Source organism: Anolis sagrei, chromosome X (genome assembly GCF_037176765.1).
Source record: "Anolis sagrei isolate rAnoSag1 chromosome X, rAnoSag1.mat, whole genome shotgun sequence".
Classification (NCBI taxonomy): domain Eukaryota; kingdom Metazoa; phylum Chordata; class Lepidosauria; order Squamata; family Dactyloidae; genus Anolis; species Anolis sagrei.
In genome coordinates, this window is record NC_090034.1 from 27,795,119 (window position 1) to 27,821,478 (window position 26,360).

Consider the following 26,360-nt stretch of genomic DNA (forward strand, 5'->3'; position numbering starts at 1 on the left):
TCCATAGTGTTATTCATGGATTTAATTTAAATACACACTCTGATTTGTCCATCCCAGCTGACTAGTAACCACACACCAAAACATTAGACAGAAGTATTTCCCACTCCTGCAAACTAGATCCCAAAGTATCAGATTTAATATGTAGTTTACACCTGGGAAGCATGGTCCATTATAGAACTGGGAAACATTATCTGTTTGGTCAATAACTCAGAGAATCCCCCAGTCACTAGCCATTCTGAGTGTGTTATTTTGAGAGGCACACTCCAACAAAAGCATAGGTAGGCAAAGTGCAATCCATGGTCACATGCAACTAACAGAGTATCTTTTATGGCCTACCAAGCGATCCACACCTGTCCCCAATTTTAAAAATATATATTTTAAAATAGCATTTGGAATAGTTTAATTTTTTTTAAATGTCCCACACTGTCGTGGAGGAAGTCACAAAGTTTTAACTGAGTTGTATTGCTTTTTGAGAATCGTTAGCCATTTTGGGTCTCCTTTTAGAGAAATGAAGTGGATGGGGTATAAATAAATATGAATATTATAACAACAACAACAACAACCCAACCTGGCCCAAGTGAGGTCTTTTTTTTTTTTTTAAAAAAAAAAAGCAAGAAGTGACCTAACTGGATATAAACCAGAAGGTGCCAAAAACCATGACTAAATTACCCTCAAAGCTGGGGGCAAAAGGGGGGCTATTGATTTCTTTTTAAAGGGGAGGGGGCTCCAGCCCTCTGAGGACCCTGATTAAATGCACCTCATGTGCCAGGACCTCTCGATGCTCCTCTGCTTGCAGCCTAAAACCATGTTGGCTGCCCCAGACTGCCTTCCAAACACTGATTTTCCTTTGGCCGTTGTTTCCAGAGCTCACCCCTGTGTTCAGCTTGACATTGGGGCAGTCTTCGGTGATGAGGGCCCCACTGTCATCAGTCATGTCCGTCATCCCGCTCAGGCTGCTAGAGTCGTCCATGGCCCAGTCGTTGGAGCGCCGCTCATGCTGGTATTGCAGGGCTGGCAACTGGATGGCTTGGATGTCCATGCTGGAATCCACCAGCTTGCCGACCCTTCCAGGAATGGAAATGGACACAGTTAGATCAGACACGGGCCAACTTCGGCCCTCCCTCCAGGTGTTTTGGACTTCAACTCCCTAACGGCCGGCTGTTAGGAATTGTGGGAGTTGGAGTCCAAAACACCTGGAGGGAGGGCCCAAGTTTACCCATGCATAAACTAACCTAAAGATAACCAGCAAGGGTCTGAGCAGCTTACCTGAGGAAAACCTCCTCCATGGTGGTGACGGAGGCACCGTAACTGGCAATGCCCAGCTCTTCTCGCCGCAGCTCCAACTCTGTGAACAGAGCCTCAAACCTGGAACAGCAGGACATTAACAGGGAACAAGAAAGGGCTGTGTCATTCCAGATACGGTCCTTGCATTGTCTATAGTCTATAGCACACATGAATCTGGCCCGCCATGTCATTCTATGTGTCCCTCCTCCAGATGCTGGAATACAACTTCTATATCCCTCATCATTTGACACCATAGCTATGTTAGATAGAAATGTCACAGCATTTCTAATCATGGAAAGAATACTGTTTGATGATCATGTGGTATATTGACAGCACCAGAGTAATAGCTGTGAATGTCATGATGCTATACCTAAAGAGTGTGGTTCCTTATCAATGACCTATTAGCAGGTGGCTATATAAGGAGGGTGAAATAATCCATCTTCCTCTCTCCTGCATGACTCATTGTGAGAATCTGCCTATGTTGTATGTGACTATCTGAAGACTCTGATTGTTTGCAAGTACAAGTAATGAAGATCTGCAAATCCTCTTTATATATTTGAATATATTGCAATGGTGAAGATTAAAGCTTCTGGATATTCTGGATGGAAACCTGAATCCGTGAGTTAACTAAACAGTGTATAGATAAGGTCAGATGCTGGTAGTTGGACTCTGCTGAAAAATGCACTGAAGTGTGTGTTTTGCTGTGAAAGGACTCTGCTGTATTTTGTTCACTTCCGGGACACTTGTTATCCAGCTGGCAGTGGTTCAGAGAGATTGTGACTGGGAAACTATAAATCACTGCACATACTAGCATCCAGTAACAGGCTAGAGTTAGTGAGAGTTGTGATACAGCCAGATTTGGCCTGGGCAAACTTCATCCCTCCAAATGTTTTGCACTTCAACTCCCACAATTGTTAACAGCCTGTTAGGAATTGTGGGAGCTGAAGTCCAAAACACCTGGAGGGAAGGTCGAGATTGGGCCATGCCTGTTATATAGCATAAAGAAACAGTGCTCTCCACTTTTCAAAGTATTGAATCTTTGTTCTTATAACAGGGGTAGAGGGCCACTCAAACAAACTTTGTTTTTTGAGAGACATCCTGCTATAGCACATTTTGCAATAGTTTTTCAATGAGTATCTCATCATAGAGTCTCAATTCAGCATAGATTGTCGCAGCCACAAAAAAATGAATTTTCTGGAGTAGAACAACTGCCTTCAAAGTAAGAACTGTACAATGAAACAGGAAATAGCACTTTCAAACCAGGAACAGGAAATTTATCAAATTTGGTTACATAGCGTCATTCTCCAGTCTGGGAAGGGGTCTCTCCTGCATCTCCTTACCGGTGTGTGCTTTCTTTGGGGAGGATGAAGGAGAGCTCTGCTCCGGCATTGCTTTCCAAGGTGGCTTTGGGCACATAGTGATAGATGAGGCGGGATATCTCTCCAAGGTTGCAGCATGGCTCCTTCACCATCACCATATGGTATCCTGCACCTAGGAGGCAGCAGGGTAGGAAAAGGAAGAGGGTGGTTTTTGAAGAAATATAGAAAGCACCAACACATGAGCCCATCAAGTTCAGTACTGTTGACACTGACTGGCAGCAGTCTTCCAGATTTTCAGAAAGCTATCTCTTCCTGCCTTTCAAGACAATGCTAGGACCAAACCATGACCTTCTGTTTTGCAAAGTAAATGATGACTGAGTGAACTATAGTCCTTTCTCAGCAGTAAGGGGCATTGAAAACTGTGTCATACTAAACTTAATCTATCTAGTTCATATTATTTATACTAACAGCAGGCATTCAAAGTTTCAGGCAGGGAACTGTTCCAGCTCACTCTAAGAACTGAACCTCAGGCCACTTTTACACTGCCATATAATCCAGATTATCAAAGCAAATAATCACATTGCACTGACATAATCCAGTTCAAAACAGATAATTTGGATTTTATGTGGCAGTGTAGAAGGGCCTTAGATACAAAGCAAGTAGCCTGCTATCGAGCCAAAGCATTGTCCCTACTTTGCTGTGACTAGAAGAATCAGAATAAAACATGAAAGTGTGCCAAAATGAGCTTGGGTTGCAAAGAATGCCCTGGCCACAGGCTGCTGAGGCAGAGATTATTTGGGGGGGGGGGGGGGGGATGGAAGTTTATGAGCAAACTGACCCTGAGCATTCATGTGGAACCCACATCTACTCCAAGCCAATACTGGTCACAAGCTTCACATGGTGATTGTGCTACAAAATCGCACCTCCACAATTACCCTCAAAAGGGAATTTCAACAGACTTGTCCTGCAAGCTCAACTTGCCCATATGCCTTGTTTTATATGTAAGTGTGGTGTGGTGTAATGAATAGGCAGAACTACAGGATTATGGCAGTGACTCAAATTCAGTCGTGAAACCTTCTAGGTGGTCGTGAGTCAGTTGAACTTCCTCACCCTAACCTACCTTGTTATGAGGATTAAAATGGTTAAGAGAACCATGTAAGCTATCTCAAGCACTTTGGAGAAAAGTACAAATTTAAGAAATGAAGAATAATATCTCTTTAAAGAGCCAGAGCACTGTCTTGTTTCCTCCACCCCACCTATTGGGTAGGAGGGAGGTACCAAGGCAACCACTCCCTGCATGCCCTTCTTTCTACGCCAAAAAGAGCCATTGTTGGCAGAAAGTGGATTCACTGTACCATATTTATGCTTGAGGAAGAGCGATGACCCACAGCACTGGAGCTCCCCTTTGGCCATGATGGCAATGCGGTCCCCCAGGAGGTCTGCCTCATCCATGAAATGTGTGGTGAGCAGGATGGTGCGGCTGCTCCGCTGTTGCTGCAAGAGGTCCCATGTGGCTCGGCGAGACACAGGGTCCATGCCGGAGGTGGGCTCGTCCAGCATCACCACCTGGGCAGAATGGAGAAGGACAGGTTAGAAGCCAGTGCAGAGCTATGCAGTAAGTGGACTGAATGAAATTGTATGTACAGTCAGGATCTGGATGGGGCCTGTTAAGATCTGGCAAGGCTGAAGAGACCATCCTAAAAATGAAACCTGGAAAACTGCATTATGGAAAGAACAAAGGAGCTGGAGAATTCAGCAAGAAAAATGCTGATGAGAAATGACCCGAGGACTTTTGGTGTAAACAACAGCAGTTTACAATAGCCAAAGACAGTGTTACCTAAAGAATGAAGTTAAACAACTTATTGGTTCTGGGACTGATGAGGCTCCAACAGGTCTGAGCTGAATGTCAGAGGTTCTCTAAACAAGCAAATAATGCTATATAGGAGATCCTTTTCCTTTTCAGCTGTGTGCCAGATCTGAGAGGAATGCAGAATCTAAACACCCATCTCCTTCCTCCCAACAAGCCTGATCAACTTAATGGAAAGGGATGGCGAGTATGAATGTTGAATGTATGTGAGTGAAGAAAGAAGGTGAGTATGAATGTTGAATGTACTTGAATGAAGAAGGACAGGGAGTATGAATGTTGATTATATGCGAGTGAAGAAGGATGATGAGTATGAATGTTAAATGCATGTGAATAAAGAATTTTTTTTTTGAGTCGTGTCAGGAGCAAGTCGCTTCTGGTGTGAGAGAATTGGCCGTCTGCAAGGACGTTGCCCAGGGGACGCCTGGATGATTTGATGTTTTTATCATCCTTGTGGGATGCTTCTCTCATGTCCCCGCATGAGGAGCTGGAGCTGACAGAGGGAGCTCATCCGCCTCTCCCCAGATTCGAACCTGCGACTTGTCGGTCTTCAGTCCTGCCGGCACAGGGGTTTAACTCACTGCGCCACCGGAAAGATGATGAGTATGAATGTGAGTGAAGAAGGATATTGAGTATGAATGTTGAATGTACGTGAATGAAGAAGGTTGTTGAGTATGAATGTTGAATGTGTGAGTGAATGCTGAGTAAATGTGATGCTTCCCCTTTGTCTGTGTAACCAATATAGATATTATGAAACCAGTACTGGACGTCTACTTCTTTCTCTGATGTACTCTGTCCCACTGAACAAAGATTAAAGAACATTTTAATGTTTGAAAAGTATGTATTCCTGAAAGATGGACATGTTGACTTTCCTGAAGGACAACGCACAAGATTCCCTAACAGCTGGTAGCAACACTAGAGAGTGGATTCTGGGTGTTGTAGTTGGTAAAGGAACCTTTCTAAACAGGTTCCTACCCAAACGTACAACTCCCAGCTACATTCTTGCATCATGTATTCGTCAACCCAACCAGCAGTCCCAGTGGAAACCGAATGACAAAGAGAACTCCAAACATAGACAGACTTGCCTTGGAGTCCCCAATGAGCGCAATGCCAATGGAGAGCTTCCGCTTCATCCCTCCAGACAGAGCCTTCGACAGACAGTAGCGTTTCTCCTCCAAGCAGAGGATATGCAGGATGCGACTGATCTCCTCCGGGCATTTCTCTACAGGGAATCCTTTCAACTAGAAAGTTCAAAAAGAGGAAAATGTAAGGACAGAGGCTAGGCAGGGTATTTTCTTTGCTACTGCTTACATTTCAAGAAAGAAATCTGAAAAAGAACCAACTTTCTAGCCTACGTTTTTGGAAGATGGGAGGATAAAAGTCCACATATTTTAATGTGCTGTGAGCACATCTGCACATCTTTCTGCTTTGTGACACAAGGTGCCATTTTGTGCATCACAAATGACTGGGTTTCATTATTTTTATTATTACACTGGACCCTCAGTATCCTCTAAGTTTGGTTCCTTATGAATAGTAAACTCTATGGATGCTCATGTACTATTATATATACAAAGGCATAGCAAAATGGTGCTCTTCGTAACAGAATTGCAAAATAAGAGTGTGCTTTTGGGATTTCTGCAAGGATATTTTCAAGCTATGAATGACGGAATCAGTGGAGGTAGAATTTGTGGATATGGAGGACTGGCTGTAATTTTTAAAATACTCTGACGACAGTAGCAAGGAACATGATTATATTTGTAACTTGTTGAAAGTATCCCTAGCTTTGCAGTCCCCTTTTAGTTCACATAATTGTTTTGACTTACAGGAAGTATACAAAGCCCTTTTTTTCTTCTGTTGAGAGCCTAAATCCCACTGCTCTCTCACAGCAGCATGACCCTGATAGCCTGCCACTAAAAGAGATGTTGGAACATTTAAGGCTGATTACCCCGGAATAGAAGCGCAGGTGTTCTTCCACTGTCATTTGATCAAAAAGGACATCATGTTGCGGGCAAAGGCCGAGGCTTTTCCGGATCAGAATCATGTCCTGAGAAATCTCATAGCCGTTGATGTACGCATGGCCACTTGTTGGAGGATACAGCCCTGGATAGCAACAACCGTAAAAAAGGAAAAGATATGTGTAGTCAGAATAACCATCAATCCCCAATGAACCAAGAAAAGAACAGGGAGGTTCAAAGGCGATATTACATATGTTCCCTGCTTCTCACTGAGTCAGGAATTGATAGAACTCCCACACTGAAGATATATTCAGAAGAAACCTCTGCTTTGGTACTCTGCAATTTGTTGACTCAGCCTTGAGAACTGTGATCATGATTAGATTAATTAAATACACTGCTTGGGGTGAGTTTTAAAGGCTATTTTAAGTGTATTTATTTTAACCTAAATCCACACCCCATTATTTAGGGGTTTTTTTGTCTTAAATTGTGACCAAAGTATGTGATTGTTAAGCCACCTGGGTTCCCATGGAGAGAAAGATGAGGTATCAAGGAAGCAAATAAAGTCCATATGAATCAATAAATAACCAAAGAACAAAGGAGGCTCGATCCAGACTTAATTATGGTTAAGGTAACACTGAAATTAACAAGAGACCCATCTTTCCCATGTTTTCTGAAAACTGATTTTTCTGTGTGAGGAAGGGGGCTTGAGACCCCCTAGAGCAGTGCCTTCCAAACTGGGCATTGTGAACGTAACCAGACATCTGAGTCTTTGGGAAATAAGTAATAAATCAGGTATTCTAAATATATAAATGAAAGGTTTTCACAAGACATTTCATTATTACCATTTGTATTTGTGTCTGCATCTCTTCTAAGGGGGTGGTTTAACTCAGGCATCTGCAAAGCTCAGCCCTCCCTCCAGGTGTTTTGGACTTCAACTCCCACAATTCCTAACAGCCTCAGGCACATTCCTTTTCCCTTTCCACTTAAGTGGCTGAGGGGGAAAAGGAAGAGACTCGAGGCTGTTAGAAATGGTGGGAGTTGAAGTCCAAAACACCTGGAGGGAGGGCTGAGGTTGGACACAACTGGACTTAATATCAGGGGGAAACCTTTACCTGTACCTTACAATTGCTGTAAAAGAATATAAAAAGGGGTCTTTTCAAGTCCCTTTGGGGAGAGGGGTGGGGTATAAATAAAGATTAATCATTTATTATTATTATTATTATTATTATTATTATTTCAGATGTAGTGTAGTCATCAGCTGTGGCACTACATCTACAGTCCATTGCTTCTGCGAAAGAATTGATCAATCCTTTGCGAGAAGCTTTGGTGAAGATGTGCGTGTGTGAATGTGCGTAAGAATGGATCCACTTGGTACCACGGCAATGTATGATTTTAAATGCTGAATAAAAGTTACATGCATAAGTGTTTAAACCCAGATCTAGTGCCACTGGTATATTCTTCAGAGTATATAGTCTCAAGGTACAAATTATTCAGTTTCCCCTCTTCTCTGAAATAGAACACAAACTGCATTTTTGTGACAGAAACAATTGAAAAGGAGCCCTTGCACCCACTATTTCTGGTCATTAGCACAAGTATGCTACTGGGTCAATACAAAAGATGTCTATAATATCTGGCTTTTGAAAATGCCAGTTTGTAGAAAATAACTTTCAGTGGTTCTATTAGCAAACTACAAGTGGTGGGGGTTGGAGATGTGCTGAAATGCTGCTGCTTGAAGCCACGGTCGACGTGCAGGCCCAGTCTCACCGGTCAGCATGGAGAGAGTGGTAGTCTTCCCAGCGCCATTGTGCCCCAAAAGCACCGTGATCTGTCCCTCGTACATGTTCAGGGTCAGGTCCCGGACAGCCTCCTTGGCTTTCCCTCCCACCTTGAAGACCTGCGGGCACGAATCAAGGACAGAGATGTTCAGAGGTGCTTTGGGGGGTACTCAAGACAAAGCATTCCAGCCGTCAGGTAGAGATGCAAGTGTCAGAAAAGCCTGCACCAAAACACCAACTGCCTGCAGAGTTCTTTCACTTTTTGCCGAAAAGATCAACAAACCAGAGTGTGGAAGAAGTAACACACCTGCAAGTAATGTGAAGATGATACTTTCCCCCCAGTAACAAGAACATCAATAATGTTCCAACTTCAAATTAGCACAGCGACTGGGGAAAACATGTTGCGTTGCTTAAGTGCCTGCTGAAAATATTTTGTAGGTAAAAGTTACTTAAGGATACTTTTAGAGGCATTCTAATAAAAACATTTCATGCCATTACAATTTTAAGGGCCCCTCCTCTTCCAATAAGGAGAATAAGACCAAATGAGGAATAATTTATTTTTTCAATGTTACAGTGAACAAAGACAATGAATGCCTGGTACGAGCAAGTATCCCAACTCAGGCATGACAATGCAGTTCAGAGGAAGAGCTGCATTGCAAGGATAAGAGGGACAAAGGTAGGAAAAATCTGTATATGGCATCACTACAATTTTCATTGAGAACATATTCTAAGGAATCATCCTTCCTTGCTGAGAAACTGTTTCAAATCGACAGACAGATCATCCATTTAATTTTTTTAAATCCTGAAAAGGATATGTTGCAGGCTCCAAGCAAAGGATGGCCTTTTCTCCATTTCCCCCTTTGAATGGCATGTACACCAAGCTTTCTAATGTAGCATCAGACCAAAATACTGAGCCTCTGAAGTCCAAATTCATGACAGTGGCTGGCAGTGTTTACCATTAGTCACAGTTGTGTTCTTCTTTTGCTTCAGACTTCAATTTATTCTCAAAACAACTGGATGAGCTGGATTAGGATAAGACAGTGTCTGATCCAAAGTTTCCTGATGAGTTTTATATGGGTTGGGGTTTTTTGGGGGGTGGGCTGGGGCTCCCAAATCTGAACCTCTATCCCATACTGTTTCTATGGTCTCCCAATACCTTACTGGTTCTACTGGTAAAAGCCGGGAGGAACGCACCTTGTTTAGATGTTTGATTTTGATGCCAGAGACCAGGTCGGAAGGCTCCTCCTCAATGTACTGGCTTTTCAGAGCCTTCTCTGGGTCTTCTTCCTCTTCTTTCTCCTTTCCCAAAACTGTCTGAGGACTTCCGCACCAATAAGAAGGCTAAAGAGAGAATTTTTTTCATTTTTAAAAAAGACTTGCATTATTCATCATATTTTTTAGTTTGTGGATAACTCATTCACGCTCAATTTCATTTCATCCTCTTCCCTCTTGGTACACTTTGCAATATATTCTTCCCTGCTTATAAAAAAACTAGCTGGTGGTTATTGGGAGCACTGCTGCTTAAACTGTGGGTCCCAAAAGGGGAATCTGGATACAGATAAAGTTTTCTGGGTGCCATCTAGTGGCTGTTTTAGGCATTTACACAAATCTGTTATGCAGTTTTTTATAGTGGGCTCTGCAGAACATTCTTCAGCTCCTCTTCATAATTAAAAAAGGAAAATTGGCCTCTTTAGCAAGCCTTGCAAATGCTGATACAGTATCAGTATCTTTGGTTTTTATACCTATTTCATATACTTATATATTTCATATACGTAACAATTTATTGGGCCAAAAGGTGTCCCAAATGGAACACTTTTAAGAGAGAGCAGGGACCTGATCACACAGGCCCGTAGCCAGGATTTTGTTTTGGGAGGGGCTGAGTTTGATTCGGGAGGGAGGGGGCTGAGTCTGAGTGAAAGCGGGTCTACCCTAGCAAACCTTTTGTATCGTTACCCCAATACCCCATGCATATGAGATATATTGAGCATGGTAATCAGATCATGATATGAATAAACATAACAGTTTAAATAATGTACCAGTAAGGCCTTCTTGCGGACCACCCTGAAAATTTCGGGGGGGGGGGGGGCTGAAGCCCCCCAAGCACCCCCCCCCCCCCGGCTACATGCCTGTGATCATATTAAACAATTGTCCATTTCTGAGCTCATTTGCATACTAATCTCGACGGGTCCCATCAAATGACATTTGTCCCTTGGTGTCGTCAACCCATTGGAAACTGTGTGATAAACGTGGCAGAAATGGAGCATTTGGACACAGGATTCGTATCGTGTTTTTTCAAAATATAAATTGCATGAAATGTGCTGCTTTTATGTGTGGTTGGTGACATAGTAAGCATTCCGTCCCTTGTGTTGTGACGTCTCCTTTGGGGAAATCCCTGCAAATCCTGAGATTTGTCACAAAGTGAGCCGTCACCAGTTGTGAGCTGTCTTCTCAATACATGGCGAGAGAAGACCTTGGCAATGGCTACTTTGAAGCCTTCTGTCCTTTTTTAGAATGTGTTTTCAAAAGAATTTGACAGGAAAATAATTCAGAATTCCTTCATACAGCACAACAGCGTCACTGCGCATTTAATAACAACAACAACAACAACAACAACGGGGGGGGGGGGGGGAGTGATGTATGTAGAAATTACAATGTAAAAATCATGGAAAGACCTGCCCAGCCATTCTTTAAGCATGGACTTTAAATGCATGTTTAATCTGTTTTGTGTATTTTAATATGTATTTTATAGAAACATGCTTCCTCAAATGCTAAACCATACACTGCTAAGATTATGATTTGCCAATCAATTTTAAATGTTTATTTATGGTTTTTAAATGTCAATTTATGTTGATGTTATATTTTATTGATGTTTCATATGTTATATATGTGTTTAATTGCTGTTGATTTTATACTGTTTTCGATATGTTGGAAACAGCTTTGGGTCCCTCTTTTGGGAGAAAAATGGGATATAAATTATTTATTATTATTATTATTTAATATGTAGCTTTTATAGAAATACATTTTATAATGTGTATTTGTAGTACTTTTATGATGTTTAAAGTTTACATGTGATGAGGTCCCAGGACTCACCGTTAAGAAGAAATACCAGGGCTGCGGGATGCCATACTCTCCTGGGAAAACAGCCTCCACGTACCAGGCCACCAAGCCGTACAACACCGAGTCAAAGAGGAGCATCCCCAGAACATGAGCCAAAGTGAAGTTGTCGTCCACGCTGACTGGCTTCATAAGGTCCCGCCACTGCACACCAGTCCCTTAGAGGAAAAAAGGCCCATTGGACAAGCCATTGTCAGAGCGGTATAGCGCCTAAGAACATCATGGGTTGGGACTTCCCAGTCCCCACTAGACTATGACATTCACTTGGGGGCATCTACACTGCAGAATTAAATGCAATTCGACACCACTTTAGTTGCCATGGCTCAGTGCTATGAACAGAATAGCTTTGTCATTGTGCTATTGCACAACGAAATTAAATGCCTTCCCCAGCACACACTACAAAACAACACATCCACCCCTCCACATTCTAATTGCTATGGCACAACCTCCAATGCCACATCATTAAACAGAGTTACAGCTCTAGGATAAATGGTGTCTCTCCGTCTGTTTGTCCTTGCCTTTGTCACCCAGCACTGTCTGCCAGATGGCAATAAATCAGAGAAATAATATGCTGGGTGAGATGGATCCCCAAGAATGCTCTGAGCTTTCTTGAGGACCTATTAAGTTCTTCCAAAGAGGGGAGAAAGAGGGCAACCAATGCTTCTCTGTGCAGAAGTGGTGACCCTTTGGGGCGCCTTCCTATCTGCCACCGTGCAGTTACCAAACCAGGCACAGAGGCAGTCAGTTAGGACACTCTCTATAGCACAGTGGGAGAAAGCCACCAGCTGTTTTTCATTCAGTTGGTGGTTCCTTAGAAGTCTCAGACAGTGCAGTCTCTGCTGGGCCCTCTTCCCCAACTCTGCTGTTATATGAACGCTGCCCAAGGTCAGATCCTCCTTCACAGTGACATCCAGGAACTTCAAATGGGCTGGGTTTCTGGTCTGTTTTTTTCTGTAATCTACTATGAGCTCCTTGGTCTTATTGATATTACTACTACTACTACTAATAATAATAATAATAATACACTTTATTTATATTGTGCTCTATCTCCCTGAGGGGACTCTGAGCGGAATACAGTATACACATATATAGGCAAACATTCAATGCTTTTATACGGTCAACAATGACATACAGTACACAAACAAAGGCAAAGGTTTCTCTTTCCATCTCCGGCATCTGGAGGCACAATTCTGGCCATGGGGAGGTGCTCTTGTTGCATTTTGCATGCTGAGGAGCATGCTGTCCGTAGACTCTGCTGATCGTGTTTTACTAGCATGGTTACATGGGTGCCTTTTACCTTCCCACCGAGGCTGTACCTACTGATCCACTCACATTGCATGTTTTTGAAGTGCTAGCTTGGCAGAAGCTGGGGCTAACAGTGGGAGTTCATCCTGACCCACGGTTTCAAACTGCCACCCTTCCAGTCAGTAAGTTTTTCTGCAGCTAGAAGTTTAACCCACTGTGCTACATGGCCCAATTGTTAAGAACCAGATTGTCAAAGGCTTTCATGGCCAGACTCACTGGGTTGTTGTAGGTTTTTTGGGCTGTATGGCCATGTTCTAGAAGCATTCTCTCCTGATGTTTCACCTGCATCTGTGGCAAGCATCCTCACAACCTCTGAGGATGCTTGCCACAGATGGCCATACAGCCCAAAAAACCTACAACAACCCAAGAATCAGATTGTTGCTCCTGCCACTCGAGAGCAGCCTATCCACCTCATTCCAAGTTTTTGCAGTTTGGTAAACTTTTCCCATGTTTTTTTAAATGTTAGAACTAATTAGGAAATGACATTGATGACCCAGGAACAAAAAACATAGTGTTATGAAGTGTTCTTAATGAAACTGTCTTTTCAGCTCACCTTTCCCTTCAAACATGCCAATCAGCTGGGCTCCCATGGCCATGGCAACGTTGGAGATGAGGCAGGAAGAGAGCTTCTGGCTGTGGCTCATGAGGTCGTAACGCGGGGAAATGAAGAAGTAGGGAATGTAGGAGAAGAAATAGAGGAACCCGCCAGCAGCTGCCGCCACGTTGGCTGTGAGTGCAAGGATGGACACCGGAGAGAAGAGAAAGGCAATAGTCAGGCATTACAAAAATGCTTATGTCTTATAAAACACCTACAACAGGAGTCTCCAAACGATGGCCAAGGTAATTTACCCACAGATTCCACCCTGAGATGCTTCCACCATTGCCATTCGCCTCCCGTTGCTAGCATTGATGGGGATGAGGAGAGCGCAGGAAGCAAGAATGGGCACTCACCCCATTCCTGGTTAAATTACAAACTGAGCAATTGTGCAAACCTGCAACTGCAACATTAATCTCCTAGATGCGGAGTGGGGGGGGGGGGGGGGAGATAATGCTGTTAGAAATAGTCCATTTTTAAACTCAACAGCTCTTTCGCCATTTACTAGGATTCACATTGCTTCAAACTCCCACAGACTTCCTCATTAGCACATCTAATTATAACACAGCAAAGCGTATCAGCAACCACTTCCAAGACTTTTATCACTCAAAAAACCCCAAGAAGGCAGAACCACCAGACAAAAAAACAACACATCATTCAAATAGTTGAACTTTGGACTCTGAAGCAATAGAGCTGTAAAGGGATACCGGGTCTGAATCCCTATGATCATGTGAGCTGGTGCTATTTGGTCAGGTAAACATGTTTGGCTGTGTTCTGTTGTTTTCAGTCAGGAATAATGTGGCATCAGCAGGATTTTTCAACTACTGCACCTCTATGGAGGCTATAGGTCGATCTCTCATGGACGAACGGGAAAGAAAATGAGTTGCCTTTACAATACTCTGCTTCACATCTGCCCAGACAGGCAAAGTGATATAGTACTTCTTGCCCCTTTTTCTATCGCATTTGTAAGAGGAAAAGGCCACAAAGTCACATGCATGTTTAAACAATCCACCAAAATGCTTTAATTAACAGGAATATATATATATGTAAAAATAGGTATATGAGAAAACTAGGTATATATGACAAGCAAAGACCACCAGCATTGAAGTGATGCTCCTCCGCCATCAACTCTGCTAGACTGGCCACATTGTACGAATGCCCGATCACCGTCTCCCAAAGCAGCTACTCTACTCCGAACTCAAGAATGGGAAACAGAATGTTGGTGGACAGGAAAAGAAATTTAAATATGGGCTTAAAGCCAACCTCAAAATCTGTGGCATAACACCAAGAACTGGGAAGCTCTGGCCCTTGAGTGCTCTAACTGGGTCAGCTGTGACCAGCAGTGCTGCAGAATTCGAAGAGGCATGAACAGAGGGCGAAAGAGAGAAATGTGCCAAGAGGAAGGAGCGTCAAGCCAACCCTGACCGGGACCGCCTTGTCCTCACTGCGGGAGATGCAGATCAAGAATAGGGCTACACAGTCACCTACGGACCTACCGCCAAGACACCACATCTGGAAGACAACCATTCTCGAGCTACGAGGGATTACCTAAGTGAAGTGAGAAAACTGAACACAAAAAGGGTCTGTGGCGTGTCCAATCGATACGAAGAGCTGCCTGTATACACAGTGCCAGGGGCTGGTTTACAATTGCAATATATAAAAAGGAACATCTCCAAGCTCTCCACAATGACTCGATATGCGATAATAACTTCACATAGAGCAGTGGTTCTCAACCTGGGGTCCCCAGATGTTTTTGGCCTACAACTCCCAGAAATCCCAGCCAGTTTACCAGCTGTTAGGATTTCTGGGAGTTGAAGGCCAAAACACCTGGGGACCCACAGGTTGAGAACCACTGACATAGAGCATAGAGCAATATCAAGATAACGTATTGCCTCAAGCCACCAAAGATATACTCTGAAAGGCACAGGAAATGTTTGGAAGATGGGAAAAGCAGCAGCAAGAACATTCAGCTCCTGAACTCAATTTGCGTTTTTTTTGTGTCAGAAGCTACTTGAGAAACTGTAACTCGCTTCTGATGTGAGAGAATTGGCCGTCTGCAAGGACCTTGCCCAGGGGATGCCTGGATGTTTTGATGTTTTACTATCCTTATGGGAGACTTCTCTCATGTCCCCACATGGGGAGCTGGAGCTGACAGAGAGAGCTCATCCGCGCTCTCCCTGGATTCGAACCAATGACCTGTCAGTCTTCAGTCCAGCTGGCACAAGGGTTTAACCCACTGCACCACCGGGGGCTCCCATAATTCTCTGTATGGAGGGAATAAGGGAGAATAGGACGATCTTTCAACAACTACAAGGCATGATGCTTAGATAGTCCCCGAATCATTAAAAACATGCTGTCTCCATACATCAGTTTCTGGGAAACCACAAAACAACTGATGTTGCCATACTTTTTACCTTGCTTGCAGGCTTCCCATAGGCAACTGATTGGCCATCAAGGGAAGGGTATGCTGGACTAGGATAGCAGTGCAAATCATTCGCCCTTTGGTCTCCAAGATCACTCACCTTTGGAGAAGAAGGTGCTGACCATGAAGCTGAAGGCGATGGATGAGACGGAGAAGACCGTCAGGAAGGTGAAGACCAGGGTCGGGTCGCTGTTTGTCAGCACCGCACCTTGCTCACTCACCTGCCAAACAGATTAAGTGTTTCATTAAGTCAATCCGTGCTCGCAACCTATCCATAGAGTGCAGAAACGCAGAAGATAGACTGAGAATAGCAAGCGAGACCTAAAAATGCTTGGCCCTTTCCCCAAGCTAGGCATGTCTAAAGCAAGTCTCTGGGGTCTAGTCCAGATAGTGTTCTGTATCTCACCTTCTGCACAATGATGTGAGGAAGATCAGACTAAAACAGCATGTGTAGCTGGCCACCCAGCATATATTTCATGAGTGCATTAAGACCTGAACCCAGATCTTCCAAATCCGAAAGACCCTTCTCAATAATGACTGTTCCCAGGTTGCACAGTTTTCTTCCCTGTTTTTACCTTTCATTGGCAAGTAAAATCCTTCTTATTTAAGCGGAAGGTCTCTCAGTGACATTTATATGTGCATGTGTCTATGTTATACTATTATTATGGATCCGAGAGCAAATTAAGATAACCAATAAAAATAAGAGAATAAATCACGATTAAATTCAATCTGAACTCTTGCCGGAAGCCAAAATGATTCAGAGAGCAGACTGACTGCATGGAACTGGATGATATGGCAGTGTAGACTCAAATAATCCAGTTCAATGCAGTTCAATCTGCATTATTTGAGGCAGTATCTACACTGCAATATAAAATCCAGAATATCTTCTTTAAACTGGATTATATGACAGTGTAGACCAGGCCTGGGAAAACTTGGGCCCTTCTTCCAGGTGTTTCGGACTTCAACTCCCACAATTCTCAACAGCCTGAGGACCCATCCTTATCCTCTCCTTTTCCGCTTAAGCGGCTGAGAGCGAAAAGAAAAAGGGCATGAGTGTGTTAGGAATTGTGGGAGTTGAAGTCCAAAACACCTTAAGGGCCAAAGTTCAGATGATAACACTTGGTAAAGAAGAAAGAAACAGGAAAAGAAGGTGATTGCATTGCCGGTAGAATGAGGAAGCCATGGCTGTACTGAATTTGCAAGGCTTGAACAGGGCAAATGATGATAAAGGGGGCTCTTTAAAAAGTCTCTCATGCAAGGGTTTGCCACTGAAGTTTACTCAATGGCAAATAAAAGAACAAAGACTTTATGCACTATACGTTGAGAGAAAGGCAGGTTACAAATGAATTCAATAAAACGCCCCAATCTTGCAGCCATTCCGTCCAAGGAGCTCTTTTCACCACTATTCCCAACCCAAAGCCAGAGTGTCCATGAGATGTGATGAAGCAGCCTGTTGTTTCCAGGAAGCAACTCCATTGTCTACATTTTACTGTATTCAAATTGATTGGTTTTGTTACTTTTCAGGTTTAATAGATTTATATGTTTTACTTAATTATTTAATTTTTTTTAGTAGTTGCTATAATTTGTTATAGATGTTTTACTCATGGGGTTATTTGATCATTTTGTATTGTTTTATGGCACTGAATGTTTGTCATTCTTTGTTGGAAACCGCCCTACGTCCCCTCAGGGGGATAGGCCGGGTTATAAATAAATAAGGATTATTATTATTATTATTATTATTATTATTATATAATATTATAAATAAACATTATTATTATTATTATTATTATTATTATTATTTTACTGACACAAAAACACAGTGACAGAGCAAACAAGATCTATATGCTGGATTTTGTATCACAAAATTACAAGTTGAACACTTCTCAAGCGTTTAGGACTGTGTGATGTATTTTCGAATGATGTATGCAGATCCAAGTAAGGTGGCCTTTTGCAGTTGACAGATCATGACAGCTTGACGCTGGTCTTCTCAACCTGCATTGGCATCTTCTACACCTTTAAGAGGGTTCACAAGAGCCACAAGGACTATGTCATGGCGGGGCACAGCCTAACCTGCTATCAGTTCTAAGATCTGCCGGAAGAGACTCACCTTAACACAGAAAAGCACGGTGACGAAGAAGACGGACACCAAGAGGAAGAGGAAAAACATGAGAAACCATGCCGTCCAGTGCAGCCAGTTGCTGAGGCCCATCATGCGCATGTATTCCTGCAGGCAAAAAAGTTCAACATGACACCATAAAACGTTAGTAGGAAGTGCTGATCATTTCTGCATTAATTCTCCTTGCTGTTATTTATTTCCTGAACTCATCTCAAGCAGGTCTTCATGGAATGCTCCTTTTGACATGTCAAGGTGCACTCCAAAGAGCCATAACAATCCACACAGACTGGGTACATTTGTTCACACGTGAGAGTCTTCTGAGCTCCTAAAGCAAGAGTGAGCAACTATAGCATGTTGGGGGGCTTGAGTGTTCTGCCCTGGGAAAATCTGGGAAAATCTCAGGATGTCATGGACTGCCAACAATGCTTTTAAAGAAATGAGAAGTGCCTGGAAGGCAACTTCTGTTTTTGAAAAACTGGAATATATAAGTTTAAAAGTGCATTAAATCTATATTGACCTACTTTGAATCATTATTGACTATGAACCAAGCTGCATGCAGTTCAGAAAGGGTTTATCTAACAGGCAACCACATTAGATATGACCAATCGGTCATTGTGTTACCTTGAGCTTCTTCTCCTTTTCATGCACCACAGCGCGGACAATGTTCAGCGAGGTGTAGGTGAAGCTCAGCATCAGCAGCAGCGGGAGCTGGTTCTGGATGGCCAGAAGGAAGACGTCGTTGACGTATGGTGGGTATGGAAAGCGCTGCACCACCACTGTCACCCTGCTCAGGAGATCGGCGTCCGAAGCGTTTGCATGGTACTGGATGATTGCCTTGTCCACTGCATGTTGAACTGCCAGGAAACCTTCCCGGTAGTAGCCTATGGAGGCAAGACAAGCAGGTAAGGAAGGGCTCTTGGGAAGACTTCCTCATCCTCTGGCTTGAGCTTTGCAACAACTCTGTAGTGGGGATTAGGCTGAGACAAAGAGGGTTATTGGATAGGAGGAGCTCAATGGAACCAAAGGGCGGCAGGCAGGGGAACCCCAAGGAGGAGGAACCCAAGGACCGCAATGGCAGACAGGGCCACCAAAGGGCAAGATACCAATCAAGAACTCCTCCTCCTCCTCCTCCTACTACTACCACTACTATTACGACTACTAAGAACATGCATCTGTGGTGCCCCAGCCATAGAGGACATTGTGCGTATTTTCCTTTATTGTTATCTAGATGCTAAGGTGAGATTTCAATATCTACAACTGTTTTTTGGTCAGAACAACCAACCTGGACCCAATGGTCAAACTGCCTTCTTTTTTTCCTGGGGAAAATCAACATTAATCCACTGCAGAGTCAAATTCATCACAAAAACTGCCTGCCGGAAAGATCCCTTGATCTCATAAAACGGGGTCCCTTCTTATCATGGCAATGAACTTATCTAAATTCTCTGACTGATTATTTCACACTCATCACTCTACTCCCCCTGATTTCATCTTGGAATTCAATCCCATTTTACCCAACTTATTAATCAAGTTTTATCAATGTTTCAATTTATTTTAGTTCACTATTGCAGAAGTTTTAGCATCGTGATTAGTGTCTATTTGTCTGTATTTTTGTTTTTGTCTTTTATTGTTGACATGGTTAGTGGACTAATCAGTAAATAGATCTATCTACTACTACTATTACTACTACTTATTAGAATAGTTTTGCATTTATTACTTTTACAGGCTGCCTTTCCTTCACAGAACTCAAGTTGGGCATGCAGGGCTCTTCTCTTTGGCCCTCCCTCAGGTGTTTTGGACTTCAACTCCCACCATTCCTAACAGCCTCAAGCCCCTTCCTTTTCCCCCTCAGCTGCTTAAGAACTAAAGCTGCTGAGGGGGAAAAGGCAAGGGCCCAAGGCTGTTAGGAATGGTAGAAGTCCAAAACACCTGGAGGGAGGGCTCGAAGTTGGCCCATGCCTGCTCTAGAACCACTGAATATCTTGCAAACATGCATTTGGGGCATGGTTTTTCTCCTCCCACTCTTTCCAAATCCCTGTTTGCTTGTGGGAATGAAAAGCCTTAAAGACCTCCAGCAACTGAGAGCTAGAGAGAGTACGAGTTGCACCTATCACCAGGAAGAAAGAAGCGTTGGGTATGATTAGCCAGAAAGTGTCACCACCTGACAGATTTCAAGTCAGGAAACGACTAAATGTGAAAATGTTCCAAGCCTGGCAGTGGGTCCATCCTGCACATGCAGCCATTTGTTATGCTACTAATTACAACACAGGTATATACAGCAAGAGGACATCACAGATAAAAAAGAAAACATACTTGAAAGTTAAGGAAAAGGTAAGGAAAGGAAAGTTAATCTCAAGAATAATAAAATTTGCACCAGTCTCACAAAATAATGCCTCAGGGTTGTTCAGAATAAATGGAATTTTATAGCACCCTTGCCACTGAGAAACTGTAAAAAAATTGAATTTCTGTATTTTATACATATATTATCACATCTGGTGCAAACAAACATAGAATGGTGAAATATTTCAACAGAGACCAAGTCACAAGACAACGAACCCTTTTGGAACATTCCACGTTTTTCTATATATCTCCCATCCGAAAGAGCTGATGACAACAAATGACATCTTGCAGTTGCCAAAGCTCTCCTCTGGGTGAGATACATCAAAATGCGGAGATATGCTGCCTTGAGTCGACACTCACATGGAATTAATGATGTGGTAGGGGGACAGGTTGTTTTTGATGCAAAAGTTAAACCATCTAGATTGTTAAGATCGTCTGGAGGGGCCCTGCTCTCGGTCCCACCGGCCTCACAGGCGCATCTGGTGGGGACAAGGGACAGGGCCTTCTCGGTGGTGGCCCCTTGGCTCTGGAACTCTCTCCCACTGGAGATCAGAACTGCCCCTTCCATCTTGACATTCAGAAAACAGGTGAAAACTTGGCTATGGAGATTGGCTTTCGACGAGTGAGTCAATATTCTGTGATATGGATGGACGACGATGAATGACGAACAACGAATTTACAGTGACGACTGACCATTGTAATTATGTGATTGCATTTTGCTATTTTAACATTTTAGTGTAATATGTAATATGATGTTTTTAATGACTGTTTGTGATATTACTGTTGGAAACCGGCCCGAGTCCCTCAACAGAGGAGAGAAAACCGGTATACAAAATTGCTAAATAATAATAATAATAAATAAAAGTTAAATTATGAAAGCTGCCAATTAAATGCAGGTGCTTACTAGCTCCCTTCCAGTGTAACTAAGGCATGAAAAAGGGGCAGAGAGAGGGTGGGGGAGACATCCCATGCAGCTCATCCTTGGGATTGTGTGAGAAATCCCAAGGATGCCTCAGCGGGACAAGCACAACCCCCATTTTGAGCAAGAGGTTTTTAGGTAGGACAGGTGGAAGTGGAAAAATTCCTAGGAAAATAGGCCATTTTTTGAATCCACTTCTGAAAAACTCTTTGATCGAAGTCAGAATCGAAGGACCTTTGCTTCTCAGAAGTATGTTTGACTTCATTTCCCAGGCCTTCAGTCCAGAATGGCACGGCCTTGGGAAAAGTGGAGACTGTTATTCCAACACAACAGAACTAAGGGTTCCCCATCTATGATCTAGGGCAGGACTGCACAACCTCCAGTCCTTTGGAGTTCAGCTCCCAGAATTCCTGACCATTAGACAAGCTGGCAATAGGGACTTCTGGGAGCTGGAGGTACAGGCTTGGCCCAGGGGATCAAATAGTTCAGCCCAGGTAAAATCAGAACAGCCTGAAGCCCTGAGAAGAACAGGGTGACCCTTTGTCTAGGTGTGACTCACCTGGCGTCCCCCCATCACTGGACATGGCTTCTCTCGGACCCGGCAACTGGAACAGTGGGAAGAGGTAGTTGGTGTGCCAGTCCCGGTCCAGGTTAGGGTTCAGACCTGTCTGCTCGCTCTGAGGAGCATTCCTCGGGCTGTACTTGAAGCGCAAGTGGTAACTAACCTGCAAGGCAAATCATGACAAGCATTGCAGTTAGAGCAAAGAGCGCTGCCTTCCCAAACAGTCCGACAAAAAGACTAAACTTGGCCTGGGTGCAACCGGATGAGCCAAGTCAAGATGAATTCTTATTTTGGTCATCAATTCCCAGCAATCTGGTGATGACATCCTTTGGCCACACGAGTGGCGACAGGAGCTGTCATCTCAGAAAGAGACACTGGCCAACACGCATTGTGGTGCCTCAGACATTAGACCTGTTTCTGGATATATCTGTCCTGCTGATTCCAACAATGACACCGGTTTCCCCCTATCAGCCCAAGCTTTCAAGATACAGAACATATGCTATCTACCAGTTGCCATCTGCTCAAGAATCATGATAACCATATGCAGCCCATTCCATGCAATTTTCTGAATCAGGGCCCCAAATAACCCCAAGAACAAGCCTAAACATGTTGGGCTATGGAACCTTCCAAGTTTTGAGTCTGACAGATTACAAATATGTGATGAGAATATCAAAAGAAGGTAATGTCATCACACAGCTTCACAGAGGAGGAGTCCTGTGCACATATCAGATGCATTTGGAAATGTCCACTGCTGGTATTTAGTTTTGAGGTCTCCAAGTCCAATTGCTTGCAATCTGGTGAGATGGGCTCCTATGCGACCAAATGAGTGTCTGAATCCAAAATTTAAACATATAAACTATATGACCATGTTCTAGAAGCATTCTTTCCTGACGTTTCGCCTGGTTCTATGACAGGCCACCTCAGAGGTTGTGAGGTCTGTTGGAAACTAGGAAAATTGGGTTTATATATCTGTGGAATGTCCAGGGTGGGAGAAAAAACTCTTGATTGTTGGACTAGGTATGACTGTTTCAATTGGCCATCTTGATTAGCATTTGATGACCTGACATTTTTTAGGTGTGGCTTGTTCGTGCCTGGGGGAATCCTTTGTTGAGAGGTGATTAGCTGTCCCTGATTGTTTCTTGTCTGAAGTTCCCCTGTGTTTGAATGTTGTTCTCTATTTGCTGTTATAATTTTAGAGTTTTTTAATACTGGTAGCCAGATTTGGTTCATTTTCATGGTTTACTCCTTTCTGTTGAAATGGTCCACATGCTTGCGGATTTCAGTGACTTCTCTGTGTAGCCTGACATGTTAAGAGTGGTCCAGCATTTCTGTTTTCTCAAATAATATGCTATGTCCAGGATGGTTCATCAGGTGCTCTGCATCAACCCAATTTGGAAGAGCTAAGATATCACCAACCATTCTGGTTTGCCTATCAGCTTAAGCGGAGAGAGAAGGAAGGAAGGAAGGGAAAAGGCCAATGACTGGACAAAAACTGAAACCCTATCTAAGCTTATGAAGCAGGGTGATGGTTGTCTCAATGCGGCCGACTGAGCCGTGAGTCATTTGGATGAAACATCACAGAAAGGAAAACACACTGCATGAATCACCATGTAATTGCAATTCCAAAATGGCACCAGGAAGCTGATAGCGCTTTCTGACTTTATGTGAATGGTGTAAGTGTATAAAAATACCATTGTATCTAAACTAGGTGATTTTTAATGCAAAGAGGCCTGAGCATCTCTCTGTGGCCTCTCTGTTAAGCAAAAGGTTAGTTTTTACCGAGATGCTTGACAAGCTGGTAATTCATATTTTATGGCACATATGTCCAGTTTTGCAAGGGAAGAGTTTCTTTGTCTTTTCTGTCTCAACTGTTTTATATGTAAGTGATTTCAGACTGCACATCACTGTCTTTGTGAGCTAAGCCTTACTTATCTCCAATGGGTACAATGGGCTCATTGTCATCCACTGAGTTGCGCAGATTAGGACTTTATTACACAAGGCAGGGAAATCATAATTAGAGCAGGATAAGAGCATCTGCAGCCAGCACTTCTCCTATGTTGTCATGTCTTTCCTGTTACTGCTTTGCATTTAAATGCTTGGTGGGCCACACCTTTTCATTGATGGGGAAAAGCCACCAATGGCTCCATCTATTGCAGGCCTCCTCCTCCTCCTCCTCTCCCTCTTGCTATTCCTAACCAAGTGGAGGATGGTTTGATGTGTGGAAGGGAGAGCCTCACCGAAGGGAAAGGGAAGCTTAGTCAAGTTGGTCCCAAGAAAGACCCTCTTTTCAACCTAGTGCCCCCTTGGGTTGATCGTTCCGTACTCTTCCCATGGTGCAAAGTGACCAGAAAGTGGAGAGGGAAGGGAAGGAAACGGCTTCAAACCACAGAGGAAAAAAGATTCCAACCAAGCATCAGGGAGAACTTCTTGCTGGAAAAAGCTCTTTGGCAGTGCAACAGGCTGCTAGATGGAGCCATTGGTGGCTTTTCCCCATCAATGAAAAGGTGTGGCCCACCAAGCATTTAAAGAGTGGTGGTCAGAAAATCACTAATGTATTAACCACATTAGGAAAGATGTTTTGAAAATGTCATGGTGGCACAATGGGTTAAATCCTTGCACTACTGAACTGCTGACTGCAAGGCTGGCAGTTCAAATCTGCTGGTTGGGGTGAGCTCCCACTGTTAGCTCCAGCTCCTGCCAACCTTGCAGTTCAAAAACAGGCAAATGTGAGTAGATCAATAGGTACTACCTCAGTGGGAAGACAAACAGGCGCTCTACACAACCAGGAGGTGTCTACGGATAATGCTGGCCACTCGGCATGGAAATGCAGATAAACATCTCCCCCAGAGGCAGAGTTGAGCAACCTCTCCAGAAGCCAGAGATGAAAGGGGAACCCTTTGCCTTTGTGAATTTCTGTCTCATTGTATTAAGACATTGAATGTTTGCCTGTGTTTGTGTTTGTATATATATTGTAACCCACTCTGAGTCCCCTCAGGGAGAGAGGGTGAATTATTATTATTATTATTATTATTATTATTATTATTATTACTATTATTATTACTATTACTATTATTGCTCTTTATAACCTGCTGTGATGGTTTACAAGTGTTGCTTTGGGGAAAAAGACACTTATGAGTGGATGGCCATCTGTTGGGGGTGCTTCAGTTGTGTGCTCCTGCGTGGCAAAGGGTTGGACTGGGTTCCAACTCTAGAAGCTGATGGTTCAATAAAAATTGGCAAGTCAGGAAAAGAGAAGAGGGGGAAAGAAGAGGAGGAGCAAAGGACAAGAGTAAAGATGGGAAGACCTGGGGGAAAAAAACAGGAAAAATTGGAGAGAAATAGAAAAAAAAACCCGGGAAAATGGGGGGGGGGGGGGTGGGAAAAAAAATACTGGGTTTCCCCTTTTTTAATTTTTTTCCCCAGAATATCTTTTTAATTAATCATTGATGGCTACTGATTGCTACAGAAGGATCTTTTAATGAAAGTGATGTGCCTTTCCTCCAAATGATTGCATTGTAAATCCTTTTACCTGTCATACATTTGATCTGTACTAACAGAGCAATTTATTATTATTATTTCATTAATCCTCAACTATTACAATTGGTTTTTTGTCAGACTTGATCGCTCTATTAGGAGAGAAGATATCAGTAACACAGATAACGCAACACAGGGGAAGCCGCCTGCCTCCTCTCCAGCTGCTGCTTTCTCCCTGCCAACGGCTCTTGCAAGTTCCAGACAAAATTATTGCTAGCCATTGGGTGCATATGCACGTTCATGCATGGATAGATTAGAAACAGCATTTCCATACATGCATAAGCATCTGAATGAAGTTGTAAATTTGGGTTCCTGTAAGTTTTTGGGCTGTATGGCCATATTCCAGAAGCATTCTCTCCTGACGTTTTGCCTGCATCTATGGCAGGGATCCCCAGATGCCTGAAATGTCAGGAGAGAATGCTTCTGGAACATGGCCATACAGCCCGAAAGACTTACAGGAACCCAGTGATTCTGGCCATGAAAGCCTTCGACCACACAAGTTGCAAATTGCTTTTTAGCAAAAAGCATTCTGATTTGGTTATCTGCGGCTGGTTACAACCCATTGCTAGGATGCCTTGGCCAAGGTGGTTCTTCCAGATACAGAACTATCTAGCCTGAAATTTGTCCCATTCATTTCATTTGTGTTTCTGTTTCGTTCAGTCAATTCGGACTGCACGAAATGGAACCCTCTAGAAATGAAAATGCAATCTATACGAAAGGCAGGAGGCCTGCTTTTTGGATGGATAGTGTGGGACCTGGCCGGGCCTGCAGCTGAGTGCCAAGTAAGGAGCGCTCCTTACTCGATGCTCGGCTGCAGGCCCTGCTACTCCCGGGTGCATAGGGCCAAAGCCCTATGCAGGAATCTCAAACAAAAACAGATTGGGGTCTCCACCAAAAGCCAGGACACGAAACGGATCAAGGTAAGTCCCAGATGCACATGACTACTATCTATGCAATGCTGCCATACTTCCTCCATTCTTCAGCATGAGAAACGGGGAGGTACTTACCTGGAGAGGCAAGGCTTCCTCGCTATGAGCAAAGCAGTTCTCGAAAACAATCCCAGCCAACACATTGCCTGAATGGTTGTCAAATCGGATGTAGTCTTCAAAATCTTTTTCAGATAGGAAGCCTCGGGCTGCAAGGGGGAAAAAAACAGAGCCATCAGAAGAACTAAAGAGTGTCTCATCCAGACAGAGAATGTCCTAATTCAAGAGGACATCTAGCCCAGTGTTTTGTTTCCAAAAGTAGCCAGTCTGATA

General features: G+C 43.4%; 1 protein-coding gene across 2 annotated transcripts in view; it reads right to left on the reverse strand.

The window, feature by feature from the left end:
- Window positions 1–26,360, reverse strand: part of ABCA3 (ATP binding cassette subfamily A member 3) — an 85,167-nt gene that overhangs the window by 21,945 nt on the left and 36,862 nt on the right. For both annotated transcript variants that reach the window (XM_060786207.2, XM_060786208.2), the window contains exons 4-18: window positions 26,109–26,236; window positions 21,565–21,730; window positions 18,371–18,630; window positions 17,741–17,857; window positions 15,734–15,854; window positions 13,170–13,343; window positions 11,288–11,469; window positions 9,392–9,538; window positions 8,187–8,316; window positions 6,413–6,567; window positions 5,553–5,708; window positions 3,959–4,169; window positions 2,625–2,775; window positions 1,267–1,365; window positions 872–1,064 (exon numbers count right to left, since the gene is read on the reverse strand). In XM_060786207.2, coding sequence (XP_060642190.2) covers window positions 872–1,064; window positions 1,267–1,365; window positions 2,625–2,775; window positions 3,959–4,169; window positions 5,553–5,708; window positions 6,413–6,567; window positions 8,187–8,316; window positions 9,392–9,538; window positions 11,288–11,469; window positions 13,170–13,343; window positions 15,734–15,854; window positions 17,741–17,857; window positions 18,371–18,630; window positions 21,565–21,730; window positions 26,109–26,236 — 2,390 coding nt within the window. The remainder of the gene's footprint in view (window positions 1–871; window positions 1,065–1,266; window positions 1,366–2,624; window positions 2,776–3,958; window positions 4,170–5,552; window positions 5,709–6,412; window positions 6,568–8,186; window positions 8,317–9,391; window positions 9,539–11,287; window positions 11,470–13,169; window positions 13,344–15,733; window positions 15,855–17,740; window positions 17,858–18,370; window positions 18,631–21,564; window positions 21,731–26,108; window positions 26,237–26,360) is intronic.